Genomic DNA, 24,495 nt, shown 5'->3' with positions numbered 1-24,495 from the left:
CTTCTTATTCTCTCATATCACCTCTCCACTTTCCTTCCTATTTCCCTGTTTCATGGTATCCAGCTGTGTGTAATCTGCCATCCTTTGACCGGTTCAGAAAGTGAATGAGGTTCAAGTGTTGTCCACTTCCTCTGCTCCTTCCTACTTGTTTGTAGTTTTCAATTTACACACTCCAATTATTTAAGATAATTTCCCCCACCTTCCCCCCTCCTTTCCTTTATTCTAAGATAAGAAAAAATAATAAAAACACTCCCAAGCTCTCTGTCTTACCAAATTACTTTTACGCCCCCAATTATAGTAGGTCTCTGAAGGAACATAAATATTACCTTCCCATGTTATGATGTGAACAATTCATCCCTGTTTAGTCTCTTTTGGCTGCTTGCTCATATTTACCTTTTTATGTTTCTTTTGACTCCTTTGTATCTGATAGTTTCTACTCAATTCCGTTCTTTTCATCAGGAATGTTTAGAAGTCCTCTATTTTACTAAAGATCCATTTCCTCCCTTCCTGGATTATACTTAATTTTTCTGGCTAAATTATTCTTTGTTTAAGCCAGTTCTTTGCCTTTTGGAATATCATATTCCAAGCTCTCCCCTCCTTTATAGCTGTGGTTTCTAAATCTTATGTGATCCTCACTATGATTCCTCAGTATTTTAGTTCTTTCTTTCTGGCTGTTTGCAATATTTTTTCTTTGACCTGGAAGCCCTGGATTTTGGCTATAATGTTCCTGAGAGTTTTCATTTTGGCATTTCTTTCAAGGGGTGACCAACGGATTCTTCTCTTTTCATTTTGCCGTCTAGTTCTAAGGGAGCTGGGATGTTTTCTGTTATGATTTCTAGGCTTTCTTTTTAGTCATGATTTTCATGTAGTCCAAGGATTCTTAAATGTTTTCCATATCAGTTATTTTTGATATGAGATACTTAGTCTGCTCTAGGTGAAGTCAGGGCACTGCCCTGGTCTGAACTCTATACATTCCTGACCTGGGTTTGGGTTTAGGTGACACAACTATGGGCTTGAATTTGGCTGGAACTTCAGCAGGCTACTGCTAGATTCAGCCACTGTTGGCCAGCTTTAAGCTATACAGGTTCAGAGTCACAGAACTGTAGGATTCCCTTTGGTCTGGGCTTCTTACCCTAGTTATTCTGCTATAGGCTTCAGACTAGGCTGGGGTCAGGATCCAAAACTCTACTATGCTTTCTCCTGGGGCTAGAAGCAACACATCTACTGCTCACTTCTGTCCTTGTTCCTTGCTCAGTACATAATCTTATTGCAAACAATCCTTGCCTTAGAATAAAACCCTTGTGCAAAGGTCACTATGAGCACTCCTTTCCCTCGTACTCCACCATTTGGCATAGATGCCCTCCTCAGTCTGTCCTGGATTTATCACCCAGCTTCGGTACTAAATTGCCAGTGAACACTTGTTCCAGCTCCTGCACAAAGTCAGGCTTCTCTGTACTGGATCTGGGACTTCTTGTCTTAGTGCACAGCTGTGAGCAGGCCTTTGTTTTGTTCGTGCACTGGAATGTATTGTGTTCATGGCTAGAACCTGTCCTCAGTGTCTGCAGACCTCTCTGTCTATCTCTTTTTTGCTGACTTGGGCTAGAAAAATGACTCATAGTGATTTTTTTCTTGAATTTCTCATCAGGCCTTAGTCTGGCACATTAAATTGTGGGAGAGAGATGGATTGTACTACTTCCTTCTCTACCACCATCTTGGCTTGTCTTCCCTCAGCGCCTTTTCCCCTATACTAAACTAGTGGCAGCTATTTATGTAGTTTAGGTTTACGAAATAATTATCTTCCAATAACTCTGTCAAGTAGTTAGTGTCAATATTATTACTCCTATTTTATAGAAGAAGAAATTGAGGTACAAAGAAGTGAGGTTATTTGCCTATAGTCATACACCTAAGTGGCAAAATCAGAACTTGCACTCACGTCTTTTGACTCTAAGGCCAGTGATCTTTCCATCACACTAAAGTTCATTCCAGTGACAATGTTATTAAAGGGAACTTTGAAAAGGAAAAAAAAGAGTATAAAAGGGCAACATGAAACCTGAATGTGATGGGTTAAAAGTAAAAGAGGATGAGTTCCATTCTCTTTGCTTAGATGATGACAATTAGAGAATGAGTTATAGATTGCTTACATACATGCATAGGAGGCTTTATGATTTTTGGTTTTGCTTTGTGTTAGCTCATGTTGGTTTAGTTAATTCATTTCCTTCTTCCCCACCAGGTACCTCTTTTACTAGCTGCCCTCTGCTACTTGTAACAGTGGCACAGGGCCTCTTCAAGTTTGGGGGTTGGGGCAAAATGCTTCAATTTCCCTTGTCCCAAAGGTAGCTCTGTATTGAAGAGATACTGTGAAGGTAGAAATAACATACTTTAGGAATTATTGGATATAAAGAGTGAAGGAGAGTAGAGAATCAAAAATGACTTTAACAATTTGGGAGCCTAGAAGGTTGGTGGGAGCATTGGAAGGAATAGTGAAGCTTGGGATGGAGGGCTGCTTTCTGTGTTGGGGAGAGGGGAAGATGATGAATTTGCTTTTAGTCATGTTGAATTTGATTTGATTGCAGGAAGTAGAAGTAGAGATTTGACACTAAAACTTTAGTAAGTTTAAGAAAAACTCTGACACATTACCTTAAGTAAGTCTCTTAACCTCCCATTACTATAAATTATAAAATGTTTGCTATAAACATTAACTATAAAATGAGAAGATTATGGAATTAGTTGGACTCTGTTGAGGTCCCTTCTAGATTCTTGATCCTATGTATTTGGAAGTCTTCCACATAAAGGAGATAATTGAAACCATAAAGACAGAAGTACTCTTCAGAGTAAAGAGAGAAGAATCTGGGATAAGAGTTGAACATTAAAGGAATATACACACATATACATGCATACATGCATGTATACATATATATACACACATGCATGCACACACACGTGTGTGTGTGATAGGTGATGCCTGGTAAATTTAGGTTGGACTTTGTTTGAACAGTATGATTTGACAATATGGAAAATAGTTCTGATACAGAGAGAAAAACCTGGGCAGGAAGTCTGGACATAGGTAGACATATTCCAGTCCTGACTGCCACTGAATTACCATGTTATTTTGAGCCAATTACTTCTCTGTAAAATTATTGGATTAGACAGACTCTGAGATCCTTTTGAGTTCTAAGATTCTGTGTATATGTATGTATGTCTTCATTTGCAACTTGAGCCCTAAGATTTTGTGTGTGTGTGTGTGTGTGTGTGTGTGAGAGATCTCCAACATTTGCCATTTAATCGTGTGACCTTTCACTTTTCCTTGACACTATGGATACTGTTTTAGAGGTATTTTTCTTCTTTTCACAGGTCTTTGTGTTATTTCCCTCCCAAGACAACTGGCAATGCAAAATGCCATTCTACACATACAAGAGGTGATAGAGAATGCAATTATATTATCTAAAACAGAAAACATTTTGACAAATATTATTTGGTCCACAGTAGAAGAAAAAACCAAGATTGATTACTCTAATATTGTGAGTCATGTCATTTTTCAGAAATAATGTTTCTTTTTTTCTTTGCTTAGTCTGACCTTCCCTGTTTACTGTGAAGTAATGAGTTGGTTCTGATTATTTGGACAAAATAGATACGGTGAAATTGGACTTTGAGGAAAGAGGCTTGCCTGACAAAGTACTAATAGGCCAAGTCTTCAATGGCAAGAGAGTGTTTTAGGGGAAAGTCTGAATTTGGTGGATAGTGATATTTAATGTCCAGAAAAAAAATTGTGTGTGTTAGCCTTGGAGTCAGGAAAATCTGTATTTAAATCTCGCCTCACATCCTTACTAGCTTCTTCATCTTTAAAATGCAGTTTCTAATAGCAACTACTTCACAGGGTTTCAAATGAGAGAATGTACATGAAAAACTTAAAACTATGTAAATGGCGGCTATGGTTATAATGTTTTGGTTGCATTGAGGTTCCAAGAGACCTCATGGTCAAGAGAAAACTATCGTTTTCTGTGGAGGGGAGAGAAAAGACAGTCAGTTTGTAGAAATGTCTATGGAAGCATTGGTTTTCCAACAGCCTCCCTGTTGAGTATCTTCATCATTCCAGTCATTGAAAAGAAGACTTTCTATTTTGGACAATACTTTCCAGTTGAGGGGTCAGCCCAATTTCAACAACTTTACTTCTTTTGCTCTTTGTTGAGTGCAATGTTTTGCCAACTTCTTTGTAATTTTTATACATCATATTTCAGATTTGTGCATACTTGTCTTTACAAATACATCTTTATGGATATCTTTTGTCTTTACATCAGTGTATGTTTGTTTTTAAACTTAGGTGCCTATTGATCATTTTTCTGAAAATACTGAAAAAAATGATTTATCTCCAACAGATGAAGATTTAATGGAAGAGGCCAGATTGCATGTAGCTATAATACAGATGGTAAGAATTGCCCATAATAATCAGATTGATATGATTTTCTTTCTTTAAATGGCTTTTTTATTTCTTAGTATTTTCAAGTGATCCAAAGAGCTATTTGTCTTTGAATACTAAATATTTGATTTTGCCTTCATTCAGAATTAATTTTAAGCCTATATGCTGTAGAGTGTAAGGTTTGTTAATTCTAAGCAGGGGCAGGTAGGTGGTACAGTGGATAGAGCTCTGGCCTTGGAGTCAGGAGGACCTGAGTTCAAATCTGGCCTCAGACATAAGATACTTGCTAGCTGTGTGATGTTGCACAAGTCACTTAACCTCAACTGCCTAACATTAAAAAACATTCTAAGTAGTTTCTATTTTTAAAATTCAATTTTATTTTATTCTCAGTTCCAAATTCTCTCCTCTTTCCTTACCCATTCCTTACTCATCTTCTTGTCTTACCCTACCCATTGAGAAGGCAAGAAAAACAAAGCTCAATACAAATATATATATATATATATATATACATATAGTTATGCAAAACAAATTCCTACATCAGCCATGTTGAATGAAAGAAAAAAAGAAAGAAAAGAAAAATGTATTCTTAAGTCCATCAGGTCTCTGTCTTGAGATAGATAGCATATTTCATTATGAATCTTTTGGAATTATGGTTGGTTATTGTGTCACTCAGCATATGTAAGTCTTTCATAGTTGATTGTCTTTTTAATATTATTGTTATTGTAGAAATTGTCCTGGTTCTGCTCACTTCATTTTCCATCAGTTCATATAAGTCTTTCCAGGTTTTTCTGAAACCATCCCCTTCATCATTTCTTAATACATAATAGTATTCTGTGAGGGACTGTCTGATGTTGGCAGCTGCCAGGTGGACATTGTGGCAAGATTGGGGTAGAATCTGGGTATTTGGAAGTCGAGGCAGGGGCTGTGGTAGGTGGAGTTGTGGTGAACTGGGATGGGCTGGGTACGGAGAAGCCCTGAGGCAGTGGGCAGTGCTATGTGAGATAAGCTGGGTGCAAGGAAGTAGCCGGAGCTTGTGCTCCTGAGGCAAGGGGCGGTGCCACGTGGGAGTGGGACGGCAGAGGACGAGTTCCCTTTGCTTAGTCCCCTCCCTATATGCAACGTCAACCCCAGACACCTCCTTCCTGTGACCTTCCTGACTTCCTGAGTCCCTTTGTGTAGCACTGACCCCAGACGCCTCCTCCTGGTATCTGAGTCTGACTTCCTAGGTCACATACTCTGTCTATGCACTAATCCCAGACGCCTCCTTCCTGTATCCGGTCCTAGCCTCCTGCGTCACTCCCTCTCCCTTGGTGCGCTAAACTCAGACAGCCCCTTCCGGTATCTGACCCTACAATCATTGGCTAGTAGGCGGGCTGAGGAGGAGGGGCGGAGTAGGTTTTGAGGAACGGTCGTGGTCGGGAGCACTCTCTCTTTGCTCCTGCTCTGTTGCTATGGCCTTCCTGCTTGGCCTTGCTGTGATGGCCTCTGAATAAAGCTCTGGTGTTGGCAGCCTCCCGATGGGTCCGTCTCTGTGTGTGTACCCGGGTAGGCTCCGAAGGTGAGTATGACTCTGGCAGCCTGCTCCTTATAGGAGGAGAGTACGGCGCTGCTGGCACAAGGTCGGAGCGGCCGGTACAGTATTCCATCACATTCATATGCCATAACTTGTTCAGCCATTCCCTAGTTGATGGGCGTGCCATCAGTTATCAATGCTTTGCCACCACAAAAATAGCTGCTATAAATATTTTTGTATACATTGGTCCTTTTCCCCTATCTTTGATGTCTTAGTAGCATTATCACTGGATCAAAGGATGTCAGAGTTTAATAGCTTTTTGGGCTTAGTTCTAAATTGCTTTCCAGAATGGCTGGACCAGTTAACAGCTCTACTGACAGCACATTAAATAAAGTGCCTGTTTTCCCACAGCCAATCCAACATTTGTCATTTTCCTTTTTTGTTAACTTAGCCAATCTAATGACCATGAGTCATACTTCAGAGTTGTTTTAGTTTGTTTTTCTCTAACTATTAGTGATTTAGAGCATTTTTATATGGCTATTGATAACTTGGATTTCTTCCTCTGAAAACTACTTATTCATATCTTTTGGTGTTGTTGTTTAGTCACTTTGGTCACGTCCAACTTTTCATGACCCCATTTGGGATTTTCTTGGCAAAGACACTAGGGTGGTCAGACCTTCCATTTAATAGCTTGAATTAATTTCTTTAAGTATTGACTGATTTGATCTCCTTGCTGTCTAAGGAACTCTGAAAAGTCTTCTCCAGAACCACAATTTGAAAGTGTCAATTCTGCGACACTCAGCTTTCCTCATTGTCCAACTCTTACAGCCATACATTGCTACTAGAAAAACTATAGTTTTGACTTTACAGATCTTTGTTGGTGAGGTGATGTCTCTGCTTTTAGGTATGCTGTCCAGATTTGCCATAGCTTTCCTTCCAAGGGACATCTTTTAATTTCATGGCTACAGTCACTGTCTGCAGTGATCTTTGAGCCCAACAATGTAAAATCTGACACTGGTTCCATTTCTTCTCACTCTGTTTGTCAGGAAGTGACAGGACCAGTTGCCAACATCTTCATTTTTTAATTTTAAGCTTCAAGCTAGCTTTTACACTCTCCTCTTTCACCCTGATCATGAAGCTTCTTAATTCTTCTTCATTTTCTGCCATCCAGGTATTTTAGATGGTTTGTAATTACGTTAAATTAAATTAACCTATCTCTTTCTGTTAGATTTTGTTAATCATTTATATTTTGTAATTGGTTCATAGATTTCAATACCCCTCTGCTTAGTGAATTATCATATTGTCCCAGAATAAAATCACTCCTGGATGCTATATAAGAATATGCCAGGTCAAATTAGTTTTTGAAGCAGGCATTATTACTACAAATCTTCAAAATGTATGTGACCTTCTGATGTGGACAGTCTTTCCACCAGTGTAGATCACAACCCCTCCATGGTCTTCACGTATTGTGGGATTCCTGTCCATTTTCTCCCATAAATACTTCATGGATGATCCATCTCTGAGTATAATGGAAGCCTTCTGTTTCAGAAGTCTTAATAATAGTTAGCATTTCTATAGCATTTTAAAGTTTGCAAGTCACTTAACAAATAATATCTCATTTTATCCTCACAACAACTCTGGGAGGGAGGTGCTATTATTATTATCACATTTTACAGATAGGGAAACTGAGTTGGACTCAGGTTAAGTGACTTGCCCAGAGACTTACACAAAGAAGAAAGTAAGTTTATGATGCCAAATTGGACCTCAGGTCTTCCTGAATCCAGGCCCAGCGCTCCATCCACTGTGCCACCTAGCTACCACAATTTCAACATTTAGCTAACATTTCATAAGTACCATATTCTCTCACTAGATGACTGGTTCACCTCCTTTCTGAATTGTACATTTCCTGGATGTCATAGCTTTTACATCAATTCATATGCACAAGTCATCATGGATGTTTAACAGACTACGTACATCTATCATGCTTCTTTCCATCACCCTTTGGTTCATTTGTAACTTAGGTTCTTTGGAGATTGTGGTGTTCCATGGTTTACCAACTTTTTACAGTATAGTCAATGTTAGTTTTAAATAGATTTATTATTTTATGGATTTATTATTTATTATTGGGGTTGTTGAAAGTGCCCAGTTTTCTAGTGTGATCCAACCTCAAAGCCCAGCTAGGTGTTGCAGTGATACAGCACAAGATTTGGAGCCAGGAAGACCTGACTCCAATACTTACTAGCTGTGTGACCCTGGGCAAGTCACTTAACCTCAGTTTGCCTCAGTCTCTTCATTTGTAAAATGGGGGTAATAATAGCACCTACCTCCCAGGGTTATAGTATGGATCAAATGAGATAAAGTGCTTCGAAAACTTTAAAGCTCTATATAAATGCTGACTATTGTTATTATTATCATCATTAACTTATCTTCTTCCTTCTGTTCAAATGTGAGCCTAATTCTTTGTTCATCTCTAGTGCCTGTCTAACATATATGTACTAATATAAGGGATCAATTAAATGAATTGCCCATCCAACTCTATATCATGGTCTAGGCAATAGGCATTTTTGATCCATCACTAATTCAGTAATAATACACCACTTCCCATTCAGGCCATCTTACCATCTACCTGCTGCTGCTTCTCCCTACCTGCACTAGCACCTTCTGTATTAGACCTCAACCTCAACACCCCAGACTTCTTTATTACATTTAGAGTCTTACAAAACAAATAAAAAATATATTCTAGATTCTCTCCTGCACTCATTTTTGCCACAGGAATCGAGGTCCTAGGGCTTGTCAAACAGGTGTGACTGGTGTCACATTGCTATCTTGATTAAGTTTGAGAGTATTTCCCCCAGCGTGCCTTGGCAGCATGGCCAATAGAAACAGATCCCGTAGAGCTATCATCTGGTATTGATTTTTTGCCTGTTTCTTCTGAGGACTTGCAAGAGTCACAAAGGACACAATTCTTCTCTGGCCACCATGGCTGCTAAAATGACGAAATGATTCTTTATTTCCTGTTTGTGGATATTATTTTTGCTCCCCAACCTTCCCTCTGTCATGGCAACAGGGCTGAGAGTGACATAGAAAGAACTCAAATTTATCTAGGTGTTTTGTTGGCCTATATAGCTCCAGAAAGGAGTTATGAGATTCAAGCTTGCAATGCAAAACAAAACAAAACAAAAACAGCTAAAATTCCTCCCAGAAACACTAGCTTCTTCATTATTAGTAAGGCACATCCCTTCTTCTCATCGCTTTGATCCTTATAGGCCTTGTTCCCTCCACATCCTCTGCAGATGTTGTCCTACACATCCTACTTCTGTTATTTGCATTTATTATATTGTCAATATATATTGTCATGGCCTTGCACCAAGCCAGTCTAGTAATGAGTATAAATTTCTCCATTATCCTGGTGACAGTTTTATTGTGCTTGCATATTGATGCCTTAGTTCACTTCCTGATAACCCCAACCTGGAATCTGATAATTTGGTCTTGTGGTTTTCAGGGGTTCCTGTTGATGTCCAGTAATTCCTGTTGGGTTAGTTCCTTTTGCCCTTTCTCCCCTTCTTTAAGATAAAAAAGCTTGAGGGAAATAATAAAGTTATAGAATCCTAAGTGATATCAATAACACTGAATCTAACAAGATTATTTCTCAATATTATTAAGGCTCATTTTTGGACTGGAATGGGTCATGCTGGCTCAAGTCCCTCAATCTCTTTTCACCATTATTGAAAATTTTATTGACATATTTGCCTATCATTTACTATCATATACTTGAGATATTTTTGAATTGTAAAATTATATATTGGCACAGTGTACAGTTACTTGTGGCAGATACAATTGGGTGTGCCAGTTTTCAAATGGGAAGAGAAAGTATGTCTGCTCTGAGCACAGGAGTAAGCATGAGAAATTCTCAAGATGTTAATGTTACAGCCACAATGTGATGCACAGAGACAGTCTGCGCTCGACCTAAAGGTAGATTGAGAGGTAAACAAGTCAACCTTCACCCAAGGGGAGAACTGGGCTTAACCACAACTGGTGAGCCAGCACCTTAGACTACTACAGAGACTTAGAATCGAGGCAGGGGGCTAGGATGAGGACAAGCTTAAGTTGAGATTGACATCGAGAATGGAGACAAATTGAACTTTGGAAATGGGGCCAATCAATCTTTTTTTTATCTATCTGTCCGTCCATCTGTTTTTCTCTTGCAGGGCAAAATTTCTATAGTCTGTATATTAATTAATTGTAAAGATAAAACCCAAGTATTAAATTAAACTAATGGGAAGAAGGTCGCATCCCTAACCGTCTATTGGGGCAGAATATCTCCTGGAGGTTATGTGTGTGTGTGTGTGTGTGTGTGTGTGTGTGTGTGAGAGAGAGAGAGAGAGAGAGAGAGAAAGACAGAGGGGGAGAGAGAGAGACAGAGAAAGAGAAAGACAGAGACAGAGACAGAAACAGCGAGAGAGAGAGGGAGAGAGAGAGAGACAGACAGACAGACAGAGACAGAGAGATACAGAAAGAGAGAGAGAGAAAGACAGAGGAGGAGAGAGAGAGACAGAGAAAGAGAAAGACAGAGACAGAGACAGAAACAGAGAGAAAGAGGGAGAGAGAGAGACAGAGAAAGAGAGAGGGAGAGAGAGAGAAAGAGAGATATCTAATAATAAGTAAGAAAAAAACCCTGCTTAGGGTGATCTGGGGTTCAGCTGAAAGGGCTGTCCTATTTCTGCCTGGATTATTCCCTTATATAGAATCTTCAAGCATCTCTACACTCAATAGCAAAACAAAGATAAACTCACAAAAGTATGCATGATTGCTGGTTATTTTATTTCTTATTCAGTTCAAAAAAGCATGTATTAGCACATAACATACCTATTATGTGCTAGACATTATGATAGGTTCCAGGGATACAAAGATAAAAGTAAAGCTATCCCTGCCCACAAAGGGCTTACATTTTATTGAAATGATGAAGGATACCTATACTTAGTATCTCACAAAATTCTTTCACTGGGTCAAGACTGCTAGCACATTACATTCATGCTTTATTTACTTATTTATTTAATTGTTTTGTTAATAATTGGTTTTGTTTAAATTGATGTTTAGAGTAGTTTTGAAACGCAGTATAAAGACGGAAGCCTCACAGAAGCAGCAGCTCGGATATTAATTGGAGCATCCAAAAACTATGGGACTGTCCAAGGAAAGTAAGTGTTCCACGTACTTACTGTGCAAATCCTTAATCAAATGTATGTCTCTGCAAAATTGAGTATTATAATATACCACTGACATGGGTTTTTGTAAGGAACATGCGTTGTGTATTGAAAAGTATGATGAAAACGTGAGCTGTTTTTATTGACATCTACAAGGGAGCAAAATGTACAGATTGGAGCCTAAAATGCCTGTGATTGCAGAGCAAAACAAGACCTTCTTCATCCACTTCACCCCACCCTCTATTTCTGTTCTGGTCAGAAACTCTGAGGGTCTTTCCTTCCCAGATTGGTTCTTTTATGAAGGCAAACTAGGCCATCTTTTGCCTCAATTCTTACCTATCCTTTAATTACTGAATGGACATTGTCTCAGACAAATTAAGACTTGGGAAAGACCTTAGCTTAAAAAGGTCAAGGTCTCCCACTGCATCTAGAGCTACCACCAATTATCTTCACCTATGTCCTGCCACTTGACTCTGATGACTGGAGGAGAGAGTGAGGCTGATGACTTTGCATAGCTCTGCCTCACTTAAATCCAATTCACTTGGGGCAACTAGGTGACACAGTGGATAGACCATTAGTCTTGGAGTCAGGAGGACCTGAGTTCAAATCCAGCCTCAGACCCTTACTGGCTGAGTGACTCTGGACAAGTCACTTAACTCTGATTACCTCAAAAAAAAAATTCACTTGCAAGTCAAGACATGACCATCCTGGTGTCATTGGTCCTCTTTGAGAACAAAAGGTGAACAACAACTGCACACCCTCCCAAATTATAGTATGGGCTGAATACAAAGCCAGATAGAGCCAGGCAGTCAAAAACTGTCAGTAGGACCAAAGTTCAACGTCAGGAAATCCCTTTGTTGCAAGGTTACAAATCTAGAGACTAAACTGGAATACACTGTTACATTTGATGAGCTATGGGTGAGGCAATAGGAGGGGGACCAAAATAAGAGAAAGAATGGGAAATAACATGGAAATAATGGCTTTGAGATGATTTGCTTCACTAAAGAAACTGCTCAGGCAAGTAAGGTGTATTAGCCATTCTTTCCTTCCCACTACACAAGCTTAATTACAAGCAAAATTTCTGTAAATTCGAATACCATCTCTCCCCCTAGGCTAACTCTTTGGACTTGAGGCCCTGGTTTGGTAGGATATTACTAGTAGAAAGCTTCTGCCAGCCCTGGGGCATGGCCATTGTATTTAGGTTCCTATATTCTCTCATTAGACTTGTGAGATGTACAACTGTTCCCAGTCTACCAGGTAATAGAGGAAGTCATTGCCTCTGTAAGTACAGAATCTCCTATGGTACAAAATTGTCTTGCCCATCCACAGTCAATAGAAGTGATTTCTATAATTCTAAGTTGATATCCCACATTATGCATATCTTTACCAATAATGTGTCAATGCACCTGTATTCCAGAAAGAGTTTTTATTTGTACCAAAAACTTGTCCTCTGTCCAGTCTCACTGGTTTTATTACACTGCCAATGGACAGCGCTGCTCATTCAACTTGCTCTGGGAGCCACTTCTTTTTGAAAAGCTGTGGACCTCACCTGAAGGGTGATGTTTTCTCTGTGGTTTGGCTTATTCCTGCTGGGAAGTAAATTCAAAGCCCATAGCTTAATGACCTCTTGCCAAAATGTGTCTACCTTAGGAACTGATTTTGCTGCCCCTAGGGTAATGGATCCATAGAAGAAGAATGGAATAAGTCAACAAATCAATAGCCTGGTGTGGTAGAACACACCTGTAGTCTTGGTTGCTGGGAAAGCTGAGGCTGGTGGATTGAATGAATTTGGGAATTCTGAACTTCAGTAGGGATAAAGCTGACTGTATAGCCAAACTAAGTCAAGCATCAATATAGTGAGCTCTGAGGAGTGGAAGGCCTCTAGGTTGCCTAAGGAGGGGGAAACCAATTCAGGTTTGAAAAACAGAAGAGGTTAAAGCTTCCATGCCGGTCAGTTTTGAGATCACGCATGTTCATGACTGCTGCATTTCCAGACTGGAAGTCCCAGTCTCAAAAAAACAAACAATCAAACAAAAACAAGTGAGGCAGAATAATCTTTCCAGAATGAGAAGATTGTTGGGTTGTTGTAAAGAAAGAAGTCCAAAGAGTCAAAGAAGGAGCCCACAGAGAAATGAAATAATGCACATGGCTGGCTTGTGCACTTTCCTTAAAATGGAGGTTCTTGGAAGAATTGACCAATAAGAGGAAAGGTTCTAGGGGCCAAGTTATCTTCCAGGGTGAGAAGCCAGCGAGGAGATAGAAATCCAAAGAGTGAGGAGTAGAGCCCAAGAGAGGAATGAAGAAGTGAATGTCTATGTGTTGTTCTCTATTCTCTCTACCCCATTCCGTCCGCATCAGTTCACATCGAGTGGACAAGGGCCAGAGAATCCTGTGATAAGTCAGGATCCAACTGGCAGGGTTAATAAGTGAATAAACAAACTGGCTATGCTAGAAGACGTATAGTCTGTGTGTGTGCCTGTGCATGTACATGCACATATACCCACACCCACACCTGCACAAAGCCACAGAGAGCTGGATAATCAACAGAGCAAAACTGTAAGCAGGGCCAAGTCCAAATTTAGAAAGTTCAGATTTGGTGAGATAACAAATCCAAGGTTTAAGCATAAACGCATTGTTGAAAGTTCATACACAGCAGATCAAAAACTGGGCAATGATTAAAACTTAAAAAGGAATAGGAAACATCATGGAGGTGGCCAGCAATGGGATCGTTTCATTCACATTCAAGGAAGAACTTGAGGCAGCCTCGCTGTGTGGTTGTCCACGTCATACCACATGGAACAGTTGTGGACTTGGACATTGGTGCACTCTAAAATCCATGGGGATTTTATCAACTCAGTTCCTCTCCAACCAGGACAGATCCCTATTTGCCCTAGATCTACCTATTGTAGGTGACAACTTTGACAGACGGATCAAAACTGATTGTCCATGAAACCCAAACCCTGTGAGCACCCAGGCTCATCAAGATTTTCTCCTTAGACATGGCCCATTCTCAGTTATTCTAGTCTTTCCAACTGGTTAGAATAGATTGACTTTTTGTTATTGTTCTTTCCTTGTATCCCCTGCATTTAGCATAGTGCCTCGAACATAGTTGGTACTTAATAAACACTAGTTTCCTGGTTGACCAACTCATTTATAATATAGATGGGACTTGCCTTCTAGATGCCTACACTGAGAGAAAGCTGGTATTTACCAAGAAACGAGCAGCCCTCTCCTCCAATTGCTTCTCTGGAAGTTCTGGGCCTTCCAGAATGTCTTTAATACATTGGAAACTGAAATCCTACTTTCTCTTCTCCTATTTCGTTACACCATTTAAATCGTGCCCAAACACTGGCCCTGTAGGAAGAACTGGAAGCTGCTTTGTGCTGAGATTTTTTTCTGCCCATCCATCCTTTCTACTTGTGTTCCTGTTCACTATATAAAAAAAGAGATCTTAGAGCTCTTCAGAAAGAATGAGCTCCTAAGAAGTCAGAAGAGTGATCTTTCCAGGGTGAGAAGGCTGCTGCGTTGTAGTGGAGAAAGAAACCCAGAGATTTAGCTATGTAGTGACAACTGAATCTTAAATGCCACCATCAATGACTTTGATGAAGCAATGAAATGGAAAAGGCATAGAAGACTTGCTCATTGGTGATTGTTCTTCATTCTTGAAGAGGGCCAAAATGTCATCAGTATGTTAGAGTCAAGTTACAGTGTGTCTGACTGGGGCTGATCAGACTAATAAGAACTTGGAATGCTCTACCATAGGTTGGGCACAAATAGTCCATGTGAACATTTGAGGTGGATTCTCTAAATTTGTGCATTTTGCATTTCTTTTGAGCTACTTCAATTTTTTTTTTTTCAATTTTTTTTCAACTTCTTTTTTTTCAGTCATGCCATGCTGGGTGGTCCTGCACCAGTGTCTCTCATGTCATGTAATCAATTCCAAAGTTCTTAAGATAGACTTTGAGAGTGTCCTTGCATCACTTTTTCTTTTTTTTAATATTCTTTTTTTATTTTTTAATTTATTTCTAAAATTTTTCTTCTTTTTTAAATTTATTTATTTTTAGTTTTCAACATTCACTTCCACAAGATTTTAAGTTACAAATTTTCTCCATCTTGTCCCTTCCCCTACCCCAAGATGGCATACATTCTGAATACCACTTCCCCTAAATTGCCCTCCCTTCTATCTCTCCCCCTCTTCTCTTATCCCCTTCCCCTTCAATTTTCCTGTAGGGCAGGATAGATTTCTATACCCCATTTCCCAGCTGCATGTGAAAACATTTTTTTTAACATTTGTTTTTAAAACTTTGGGTTCCAAATTTTCTCCCTTCCTCCCTCTCCACCCACTCTCATTGATAAGGCAAGCAACTTGATACAGTGTAGTGAAAATACTTCCATTGTAGTCATGTTGTGAAAAACTAAGTATGTTTTCTTTAATTCTATCCCCCCCATTTATTCTATTCTCTCTTTTGACCTTCTCTCTCCTTAGAAGTATTTGCTTCTGATTACCCCCTCTCCTAATCTGCCCTCCCCTCTATCATCTGCTTTCTTGTCTCCTCCCCTCCCTCCCATTTTCCTGTAGGGTAAGACAGATTTCCATACCCAATGGAGTGTGTATGTCGTTCCCTCCTTAAGCCAAATCCAATGAGAATAAGATTCACTCATTCTCTCTCATCTTCCCCTGTTTGCCCTCCACTGTAAAAGCCTTTTCTTGTCTGTTTTATGTGAGATAATTTACCCCATTCTACCTGTCCCTTTCTCTATCTCCCAGTATAATCCTCTCTCACCCCTTAATTTTATCCTCCAGATATCACCCCTTCATCTTCAACTCATCCTGTGCCCTCTAATTATCTATTTATCTATCTATCTGCATACATATAATTTTTTTTGCTCCAACTACCCTAATACTGACAAAGGTCTCATGAGTTACGAATATCTTTCCATGCAGGAATGTAAACAGTTCAACCTTAATAAGTCTCTTATGATTTCTCTTTCCTGTTTACCTCTTCATGTTTCACTTGAGTCTTGTATTTGAAAGTCAAAATTTCTATTCAGCTCTGTTTGAAAGTCCTCTATTTCACTGAATATCCATTTTTTCCCCCTGAAGGATTATGCTCAGTTTTGCTGGGTAGGTGATTCTTGGTTGAAATCCTATCTCCTTTGCCCTCTGGAATATTATATTCCAAGCCCTCCAGTCCCTTAATGTAGAAGCTGCTAAATCTTGTGTTATCCTGATTGTGTTTCCACAATATTTGTTTCTTTCTGGCTGCTTGCAATATTTTCTCCTTGACCTGAGAACTCTGGAATTTGGCTACCACATTCCTAGGAGTTTTCCTTTGGGGATCTCTTTCAGGAGGTGATTGGTGGATTCTTTCAATTTCTGTTTTGCCCTCTGGTTCTAAAATATCAGGGCGGTTTTCCTTGATCATTTCTTGAAAGATGATATCTAAGCTCTTTTTTTTTTTTTTTTGATCATGACTTTCAGATAGTCCAATAATTTTTAAATTCTCTCTCCTGGATCTATTTTCCAGGTCAGTTGTTTTTCCAGTGAGATATTTCACATTGTTTTCTATTTTTTCATTCTTTTGGGTTTGTTTTACAGTGGCTTGATTTCTTATAAAGTCACTAGCTTCCAATTGCACCATTCTAATTTTTAAGGAAGCATTTTCTTCAGTATGCTTTTGGACTTCCTTTTCCATCTGGACAATTCTGCTTTTTAAGGCATTCTTCTCCTCATTGGCTTTTTGGACCTCTTTTGCCATTTGGGTTAGGCTATTTTTTAAGGTGTTATCTTCTTCAATATTTTTTTGGGTCTTCTTTAGCAAGCTGTTGACTTGTTTTTCATGATTTTCTTTTTTCTTTTTTTAAGGCAATTGGGGTTAAGTGACTTGCCCAGGGTCATATAGTTAGTAAGTGTCAAGTGTTTTGTCTGAGGCCAGATTTGAACTCAGGTCCTCCTGACTTCAGGGCCAGTGCTCTATCCACTGTGCCACCTAGCTGCCCCTTTTCATCATTGTCTTGCATCACTGTCATTTTTCTTCCCAGTTTTTCCTCTACTTCTCTTACTTGCTTCTCAAAATCCTTTTTGAACTCTTCCATGACCTGGGACCAATTCATATTTTTCTTGGAGGCTTTGGATGTAGGAGCTTTGACTTTGTTGTCTTCTTCTGGTTGTATGTTTCAATCTTCTTTGTCATCAAAGAAAGATTCTATGGTCTGACTTTTTTGCGAGGTTTGCTCATGATCCCAGCCAATTACTTAAGTTATAAACTCTTTGTTAAGGTAAGGGTATGCTTCCAGTGTGGAGAATGTACTGTCCCAAACTTTGGGGGTTTTGTGCAGCTATTTTCAAAGATCTAGGGACCTGTAAATTTTCAGTTCTTCCAAGGTAGTATGATAAGGGGTGAGGTGTTTACTCCTTTCCTGGCCTGTGCTCTGGTCTATGAGTGACCACAAGCACTCTTTTCTGCCTTGGAAATGTGATGAGGATTTCCTCTCCACCACCACTCCAAACTCTGCCATGCCAGCGCTCCTCCTCACCCCAGGACCAGTACCCAAAACTGTGACCCAGGTCCAAGAACAGGCAAAGCAAGAGAATCCTGCACCAGCAAAGAGATCCCTGCAATCCCCCTCTGATTAGCCACTTGATTCCCCCTCATTCTGTGGGCCGGAAGCTCCAGAAGCAGCTGCCACCCTGGGGCCAAGTGTGGGGACTGGGGCTGGGACCGAGCTTCTCTCTCACCATTCTCTCACAGATTTTTCCTACTGATCTTTTAAGTTGTTTTTGGCATTCGTGGGTTGAGAAGTCTGGAAACCTCCACAGATGTCTGTGATTCAGTCCTCTTAGGGCTGCTCCAGGTTCACTGAGGCCTGGTCTTTTGCCTGCATGTCTACGCTGAGCTGGGCTACTCTCTGAGCCCGGCATAATATACCTTTCTAATCAACCATCTAAGTTGTCTTGGCCTGGAAATTTGTTTCACTCTTTTTCTGGATTCTGCTGCTTTAGAATTTGTTTAGAGCCATTTTTTACAGGTATTTGCAGGAGTTTGGGGGAGAGCTCAAGCAAGTCACTGCTTTTACCCTGCCATCTTGGCTCCGCCTCCACATCACTTTTTCTGACCACCATGTGATTGCTTGCTCTGTGTGAGTTCTCCATAAAATAGTCTTTTAGGCAAGCATACATTTGGCATTTGAACAACATGGCCAACCCAGCGGAGTTGCACTCTCTGCAGTAGAGTTTGAATGCTTGGCAGTTTAGTTTGAGAAAGGATCTTACTGTCTGGTATCTTACCCTGCCAGATGATCTTCAGAATTTTTCTAAGACAATCCCAATGATGTGATTCAGTTTCCTTGCATGCACTGGTATACTGTTCAGGTTTCATAGGCATACAACAATGAGATCAGCACAATGACTCTAGACCTTCAGTTTAGTAGTCAGTCTAATACCTTTTCTTTCTCACATTTTCCTTTGGAGCCTCCCAAACAATGAGCTAGCTCTGGCAATGCATGCATCAACCTCATTATCAATGTGTAAACCCTGGAAAGTATACTTCCAAGGTAAGTGAACTTATCCATACCATTCAAAACTCCATTTGCTGTAACAGATGGTTCCACGTATGGACGGTGTGGTGCTGGCTGATGGAACACCTGTGTTTTCTTGGTGTTAATTGTTAGGACAAAATTAGCACAAGCAGAAGAGAATCAATACATCCTTTGTTGCATCTCAGCTTCAAAGGCTGCATTGAGTGCACAATCATCTATAAATTGAAAAAATCATGTACCAACACTCCCTCCACTTTGGTCTTGGCTTGGAGGTTTTTTAAGTTGAAGAATTTGCCATCAGTGCATTAGCTGACCTCGATGCCATATTCATACTCATTGAAGGTATTTGACAACATAACTGAAAACATCATGCTAAAAAGCATGAGAGCAAGCACACAGCCTTGTTTCATTCCACTGGTGACTGGCAAATCGTAAGAACATTGTCCATTATCCAGAACCCAGGCAAGCATGCCGTCATGAAATTGACGTGCAATTCTGATGAACTTCTCTGGGCAACCAAATTTTGACATAATTTGCCATAAACCCTCATGACTGACAGTATCAAAGGCCTTGATCAGATCTACAAATGTGCAGAGACCTCTGTTATACTCGGTATTTCTTATGGAGTTGTTGGGCAACAAACGGCATGTTGATGGCTCCTTGGCCCTTTCTGAAGCCATGTTGGCTCTCAAGTAGATGACTGTCTTCCAGGTGAAGGATCAGCCTATTAAGGAAGATTCTAGCAAGAATCTTGCTAGCAATGACTAAGAGAGAGATTCCCCTGTGATTGTCACAGTACAATCTATTTAGTCAGCTTTTGTATGAGCAATGGACTCCCTACCTTGTAAATCTCAGCTGGAACAGAATCAGCACCAGGTGCTTTGCCACAGAAGAGGAGCCTAATGGCATTCAACCCCTCTTCTTCAGTTGGAACTTCAGCTAGGGAGGGATTGATTTCAACCTGAGGCAAATGGTCGATGGCTTCAGCATTGATTGATGATTATCTGTTGAGAACACTAAGGAAGAGTTTAGCCCATCTCTCTAGGATCATGTCCTTTCACTAATCAATGTGGCTCCACCAGCACTGAGTAGTTGAGATGTACCATATGTCTTTGGCCAATAGATAGCCTTCAAGGCATCATAAACGCGCTTTGGATTGTTGCTATCAGCATAAAACTGAATTTCATCTGCCTTCTTACTGTGCCAAGATTCCTGCATCTCTTTAGGCTTCACTCATACTTTACTTTTGATGGAGTTAAATACTGCCTTCTTAAGTGACTTGCCCAGGGTCACACAGCCAGTAAGTGTCAAATGTTTGGTCTGAGCCCGGCTTTGAACTCAGGTCCTCCTGACTTCAGGGCTGGTGCTCTATCCACTGCGCCACCTAGCTGTCCTGCTTATGCTTTACTTTTCATGGAGTTAAATGCTACCTTCTTATAGATGAATGAACTAACCTGCTGGTAAACCCTGTGGAGTTCTTCTTTTTCATTTAGCAGGTTCTGAAGTTTGCCATCATTTTCATCAAACCAGTCTTGATGTTTGTGAGTGCTCTGACCCATATGAACAAAAGCAGTGCTGTACACCAGATCTCTGAAAGCTGCCCACTCCTTTTCTGCTCCACTGTTGCTGACTGTGTGTTGGTTCAACTTCTTCTCCAAATTAGCAACAAACTGTTCCTGCTCAGAGAAGTACTCTGATCTGTTGACATTAATTCTTTTGATAGTCATTTTGCCTTGGGGCCACCACTTTTGTTGAATGTGAATATTTAACTTGGAGAGAATAAGTCTATGATCAGTCCAATACTCTGTGCCACACATTGCCTACGTCACTCTCACATGCTGTCTGTCTCTTCTCCTTATAATCACATAGTCAATTAAATGCAAATGTTTGCTGAGAGGGTGCATCCACAAAATTTTATTGCATTTAGTTAAACAAAAAACAGTGTTGATGATGAGAAGGTCATGAGATGCACAAGTCTTCAGTAGTAAGTGACCATTGCTGTTGCTGTTTCCAACTCCATTCCTCCTAAGGACTCCCTGCCATGTCTGGTAGTCTGATTCTACTCTAGCATTAAAATCACCCAAATTATAAGCTTGTCCTTTTTTGGCACATTGATGATAAGAATCTCCAGGTCTTCATACAATTTTTCTTTGACCTCATCAGGGTTTGTCATGGTAGGAGCATAGGCACTATGATGGTGGTGTAACATTTTCCTGCAAGTGTCAATCCCATTGTCACGAGCCCGTCATTCACTCCTTTTGGTAGGCATACAAGCTTGTCGACTAGATTAGTTCTGATTGCAAAACCTACTCCAGCTTCACAGTGCTCCCCTTCACTGCAGCCACTCCAGAAAAATGAGTATCCTGATCCAACAACTTGCTCATCAGACTTTTATAATGGCAGAAGAGTCTATAGGTTCTGCATGAGCTAGCTGTGACTAGAAAACAGTTCATGTAAAAAAGAGATAGTGGTTTAGGGCCTCCAACTCAACAGAAATCCATAAAGAGATGTGCAGCCAAAAGAGCTAATGATTTAGTCCAGTGTGAGGAAATCCTACTCCTCTCTGCTTCGTCAGATTACATTTAGAGTGTGTAGTTGTGTACAGTTCAGGGCACCATATTTTGGAAAGGACACTAACAAACCAGAGAAAGTCAACCAGAATATTGACGTGACTTGAAACCATGTCGTAGGAGGCTTGATTGAAGGAATGAAAAAACTTAGTCTGGAGAAAAGAAGACTAGTGATGGCAGTGGCAGAGAAGAAAATAGATAGGATAACAGTCTTCAGGTTGGGTTGTCTTGGGGAAAGAGGATTTCTTTTAGACTCAGAGTACAGAACAAAGGCCAACTAGTATAAGGTACAGGAAGGTGGAGTTTCAGCCCATACAAGAAAAATGGCTTAACAGTTAAAGCTATCCAAAAGTAATTAGGAATTAGTGCTAAGAAAGTGAATTTTTAAAAAATCCATTCCCTTTAACTTAGACATCCTACTGATAGGCATATAGCTCAAGAAGTAAAAAATACAATGGTCCCACGTATACCAAAATGTTCATAGTAGCACTTTGTGTAGGACTGGCAACAAAGTGACACCTGCTGGTAGAAGAATGGCTAAATAAATGGATACATAAATGTGCTCTGTACATTTGTACACTATATACTATATACATGGAATAGTACTACACTGTTAAGAAATGATGGATATTTAAAATATAGAGAAGCACAGGAAGACATATGAATTGATGCAAAGTAAAATAACATGCACACCAACTACAACAATATAAATGGAAAGATTTGAAAAATAAAAAATAAAAACTGATTGCTGTATAATTATCATGACCGAGCTTGGTTCCAAAGAAGGATTATGAAAAATGGTCTCCTTCCCTTTTTTACAGAAGTGTAAGAAGACTATGGATTTGAAATACTTCACATAATGTTAGACTTGGTTAATGCACTGGATAGTTTTGTTAAACTGTTTCTCCTCCACCCCCTCGCTTTTTTATTCTTAGTTATAAGGCATGGCTCTCTGAGGGGGGAATGAGGAAGAATTTATATTAAAAAATGAAGGTGATGATAACAATAAATTAAAACTATAAAAATTAAAATGAGTTCAACAAATATACAAATTATAGTTTTCCAGAAATGCACTAGGTTGCCTCAAATGGTAGTGAATGACCCAACACTGAAGTGCTTCAAGCAGAGTCCACTGTAATAGACGGCATTCATGATTTGGGAAGAGCTTCAGATAGATGACTTCTGACTCCGTTCAAACTCCAAAATTCTATGATCATGATTTGCAAATGGTATTTCCTCCTCTTAATTCCAGATTTGCTTGACAGGCTTAAGCATGCCTGTATACTCCCAAAATTAGGATATAGTTTGAGGAGGAGGGGATGGATTGACAGGAGAAAGGAAGAGAATAAATGAACTAGATTTCCCAGATGAATTGTGCTCTATATGACTGTGTGGTCTCACCATTAAGCTTCTGCAAATCCCCCACTATGTTATTGTTGTTGTTGTGTCTGATTCTTTGTGAGCCCATCTCAGGTTTTCTTGGCAAAGATACTAGCATGCTTTGCCATTTCCTTCTCCAGCTTATTTTACAGATGAGGAAACTGAGATTTAAGTGACTTGCCAGGGATCATCGCACAGTTAGTGAGTGTCTGAGGCTGGATTTCAATTCAGTTCTTCCTGACTTCAGGCTCTGTACTCTATCTACTGCACCGCCTAGCTGCCCCCACTATGTTTTAGCATTTTCTAAACTCTTATTTTTTTGGCTATAAATGATGGGGTTTTTTTTGGAGGGGAAGAGGGTTTTGGAGTGAGTTGGTCAGGTAGTGGTCTGGCCTGTGATTTCATCTATGTAGGGAACTCCCAGGGTCTATGTAGGAAACTCCCCGCATCAATACAGGTGAATGATTCCTCTATAACCTATAGTCATAGAGAATCACTTGGGGGCAATAGTGAATTCCGAGTTGGGAGGATCAAGGTTAATCACGTACCATTATCACAATTTAGTTTTACCTTCTCAGACTAGCCCTTTCATCTCATCCAACCCATCTTGCCTCATTTTAAAAACATTTGCTTATGGTATTGCTAGGAAAATCTGAATTAGATGAAGGGAAATCTAATTCCATGGGTACATAATTGGTCAGGTAACAAGTAACAAGCATTTTGTTAAGGTTTTACTATGTGCCAGGCACTGTGTTAACATGAGGGATATGGTAATGAAGTCCAGAGACTCAGAAACACAGCAGGAGGAGAATGAAACGTGGTTGGCCTGTGCCCATCACCAAAATGGAGGCCATGAAATTGACCAGTGGGAGAAGGGAACCAGCAAAGTGGAGGGGTGTTCCAGGGTAACAAGGCAGTTGAGTCATGGTTGCCAAGACCTTAGAATCAGAGGCATAGGCAGGAAGAAAATGAATTAATTGGGCAGTAGAATCCTCCCCTCTCCCACAGGAAATGAATACCATTCAGAAGTTGGTGCCCCTTTGCTCCAAGACCAAAGAAGGCTCCAAATGGCTTCATTGGATTCCCCACCAAGGCTCTTCGAGAATTGCTAGTTTGTGAGGTTTGCATTCTTTCTCTCTTTTATGAGGTCCATAATAGCTTAAAGCTATTGATATTCGTTGGCCAGCCTGGAGAGAAGCACCTACTGCAGTCCATGACTTCCGAAGGCCTCAGCCGCTTATGCCAGGTTTTTGTTAACCCTTTTAGTCTTAGGGCTCTACCTCCTGTTACAATGCTTATCTTTATCTCTATATCCCCATCAGAACCTACTTTACTGAAATGTAAGGCATACTATTTACCGTAACATACTTATTTTTTTCTTTGTTAGATTCATGAGTATTCATGATGTCTCAACTTATGTAAAAGCTAGAAGCTGGCTTATGAAAGTTAAAAAAATATTAGTTTTTTTGTCATATCATAAAGACAAGGTGCACTTTCTCCCAACTGGGTAAGTACTTTGTGTTTTTCCAAAGAACATATTTGAAATATGTGAACTTTTCTAGATGTTCAGAAAAAACTCATATTCTATAGAATTTTATATCATGGTTATTTATATACAGGTTATCTCTACTCTAAATTAAACTCATTGAAGACAGATTATTTGTCTTTATATGTCCCTTTAACATAGTATCCCCATTAGAAGCTACTTTACACGTTGTACATAATAAGTGATAAACCTGAACAAATAAATCAGCTTCCTTTGAACCAACCATTATTGTAATCAATTTTTATTCATGGGGAGATGATCTATGTATTGCACAGGCCCTTTGTTCATCTTCTTTCCATCTTGCTTTGGCCTATCCTCATCTCCTTTGGCTT

The 24,495-nt window shown here is 39.8% G+C and overlaps 1 protein-coding gene across 1 annotated transcript in view; it reads left to right on the top strand.

Moving 5' to 3' along the window:
* The window catches only part of SLC9C2 (solute carrier family 9 member C2 (putative)), a 116,630-nt gene that overhangs the window by 42,347 nt on the left and 49,788 nt on the right, over nt 1–24,495 (top strand). Inside the window, exons 12-15 of the mRNA XM_027868629.1 lie at nt 3,352–3,518; nt 4,319–4,423; nt 11,025–11,122; nt 24,005–24,124. Coding sequence (XP_027724430.1) covers nt 3,352–3,518; nt 4,319–4,423; nt 11,025–11,122; nt 24,005–24,124 — 490 coding nt within the window. The remainder of the gene's footprint in view (nt 1–3,351; nt 3,519–4,318; nt 4,424–11,024; nt 11,123–24,004; nt 24,125–24,495) is intronic.

The sequence above is a fragment of the Vombatus ursinus genome, unplaced genomic scaffold, assembly GCF_900497805.2.
Source record: "Vombatus ursinus unplaced genomic scaffold, bare-nosed wombat genome assembly UNPS02014789.1, whole genome shotgun sequence".
Classification (NCBI taxonomy): domain Eukaryota; kingdom Metazoa; phylum Chordata; class Mammalia; order Diprotodontia; family Vombatidae; genus Vombatus; species Vombatus ursinus.
Note: the sequence above shows the minus strand (reverse complement) of the source record. Positions and strands in the feature narration are given on the sequence as shown.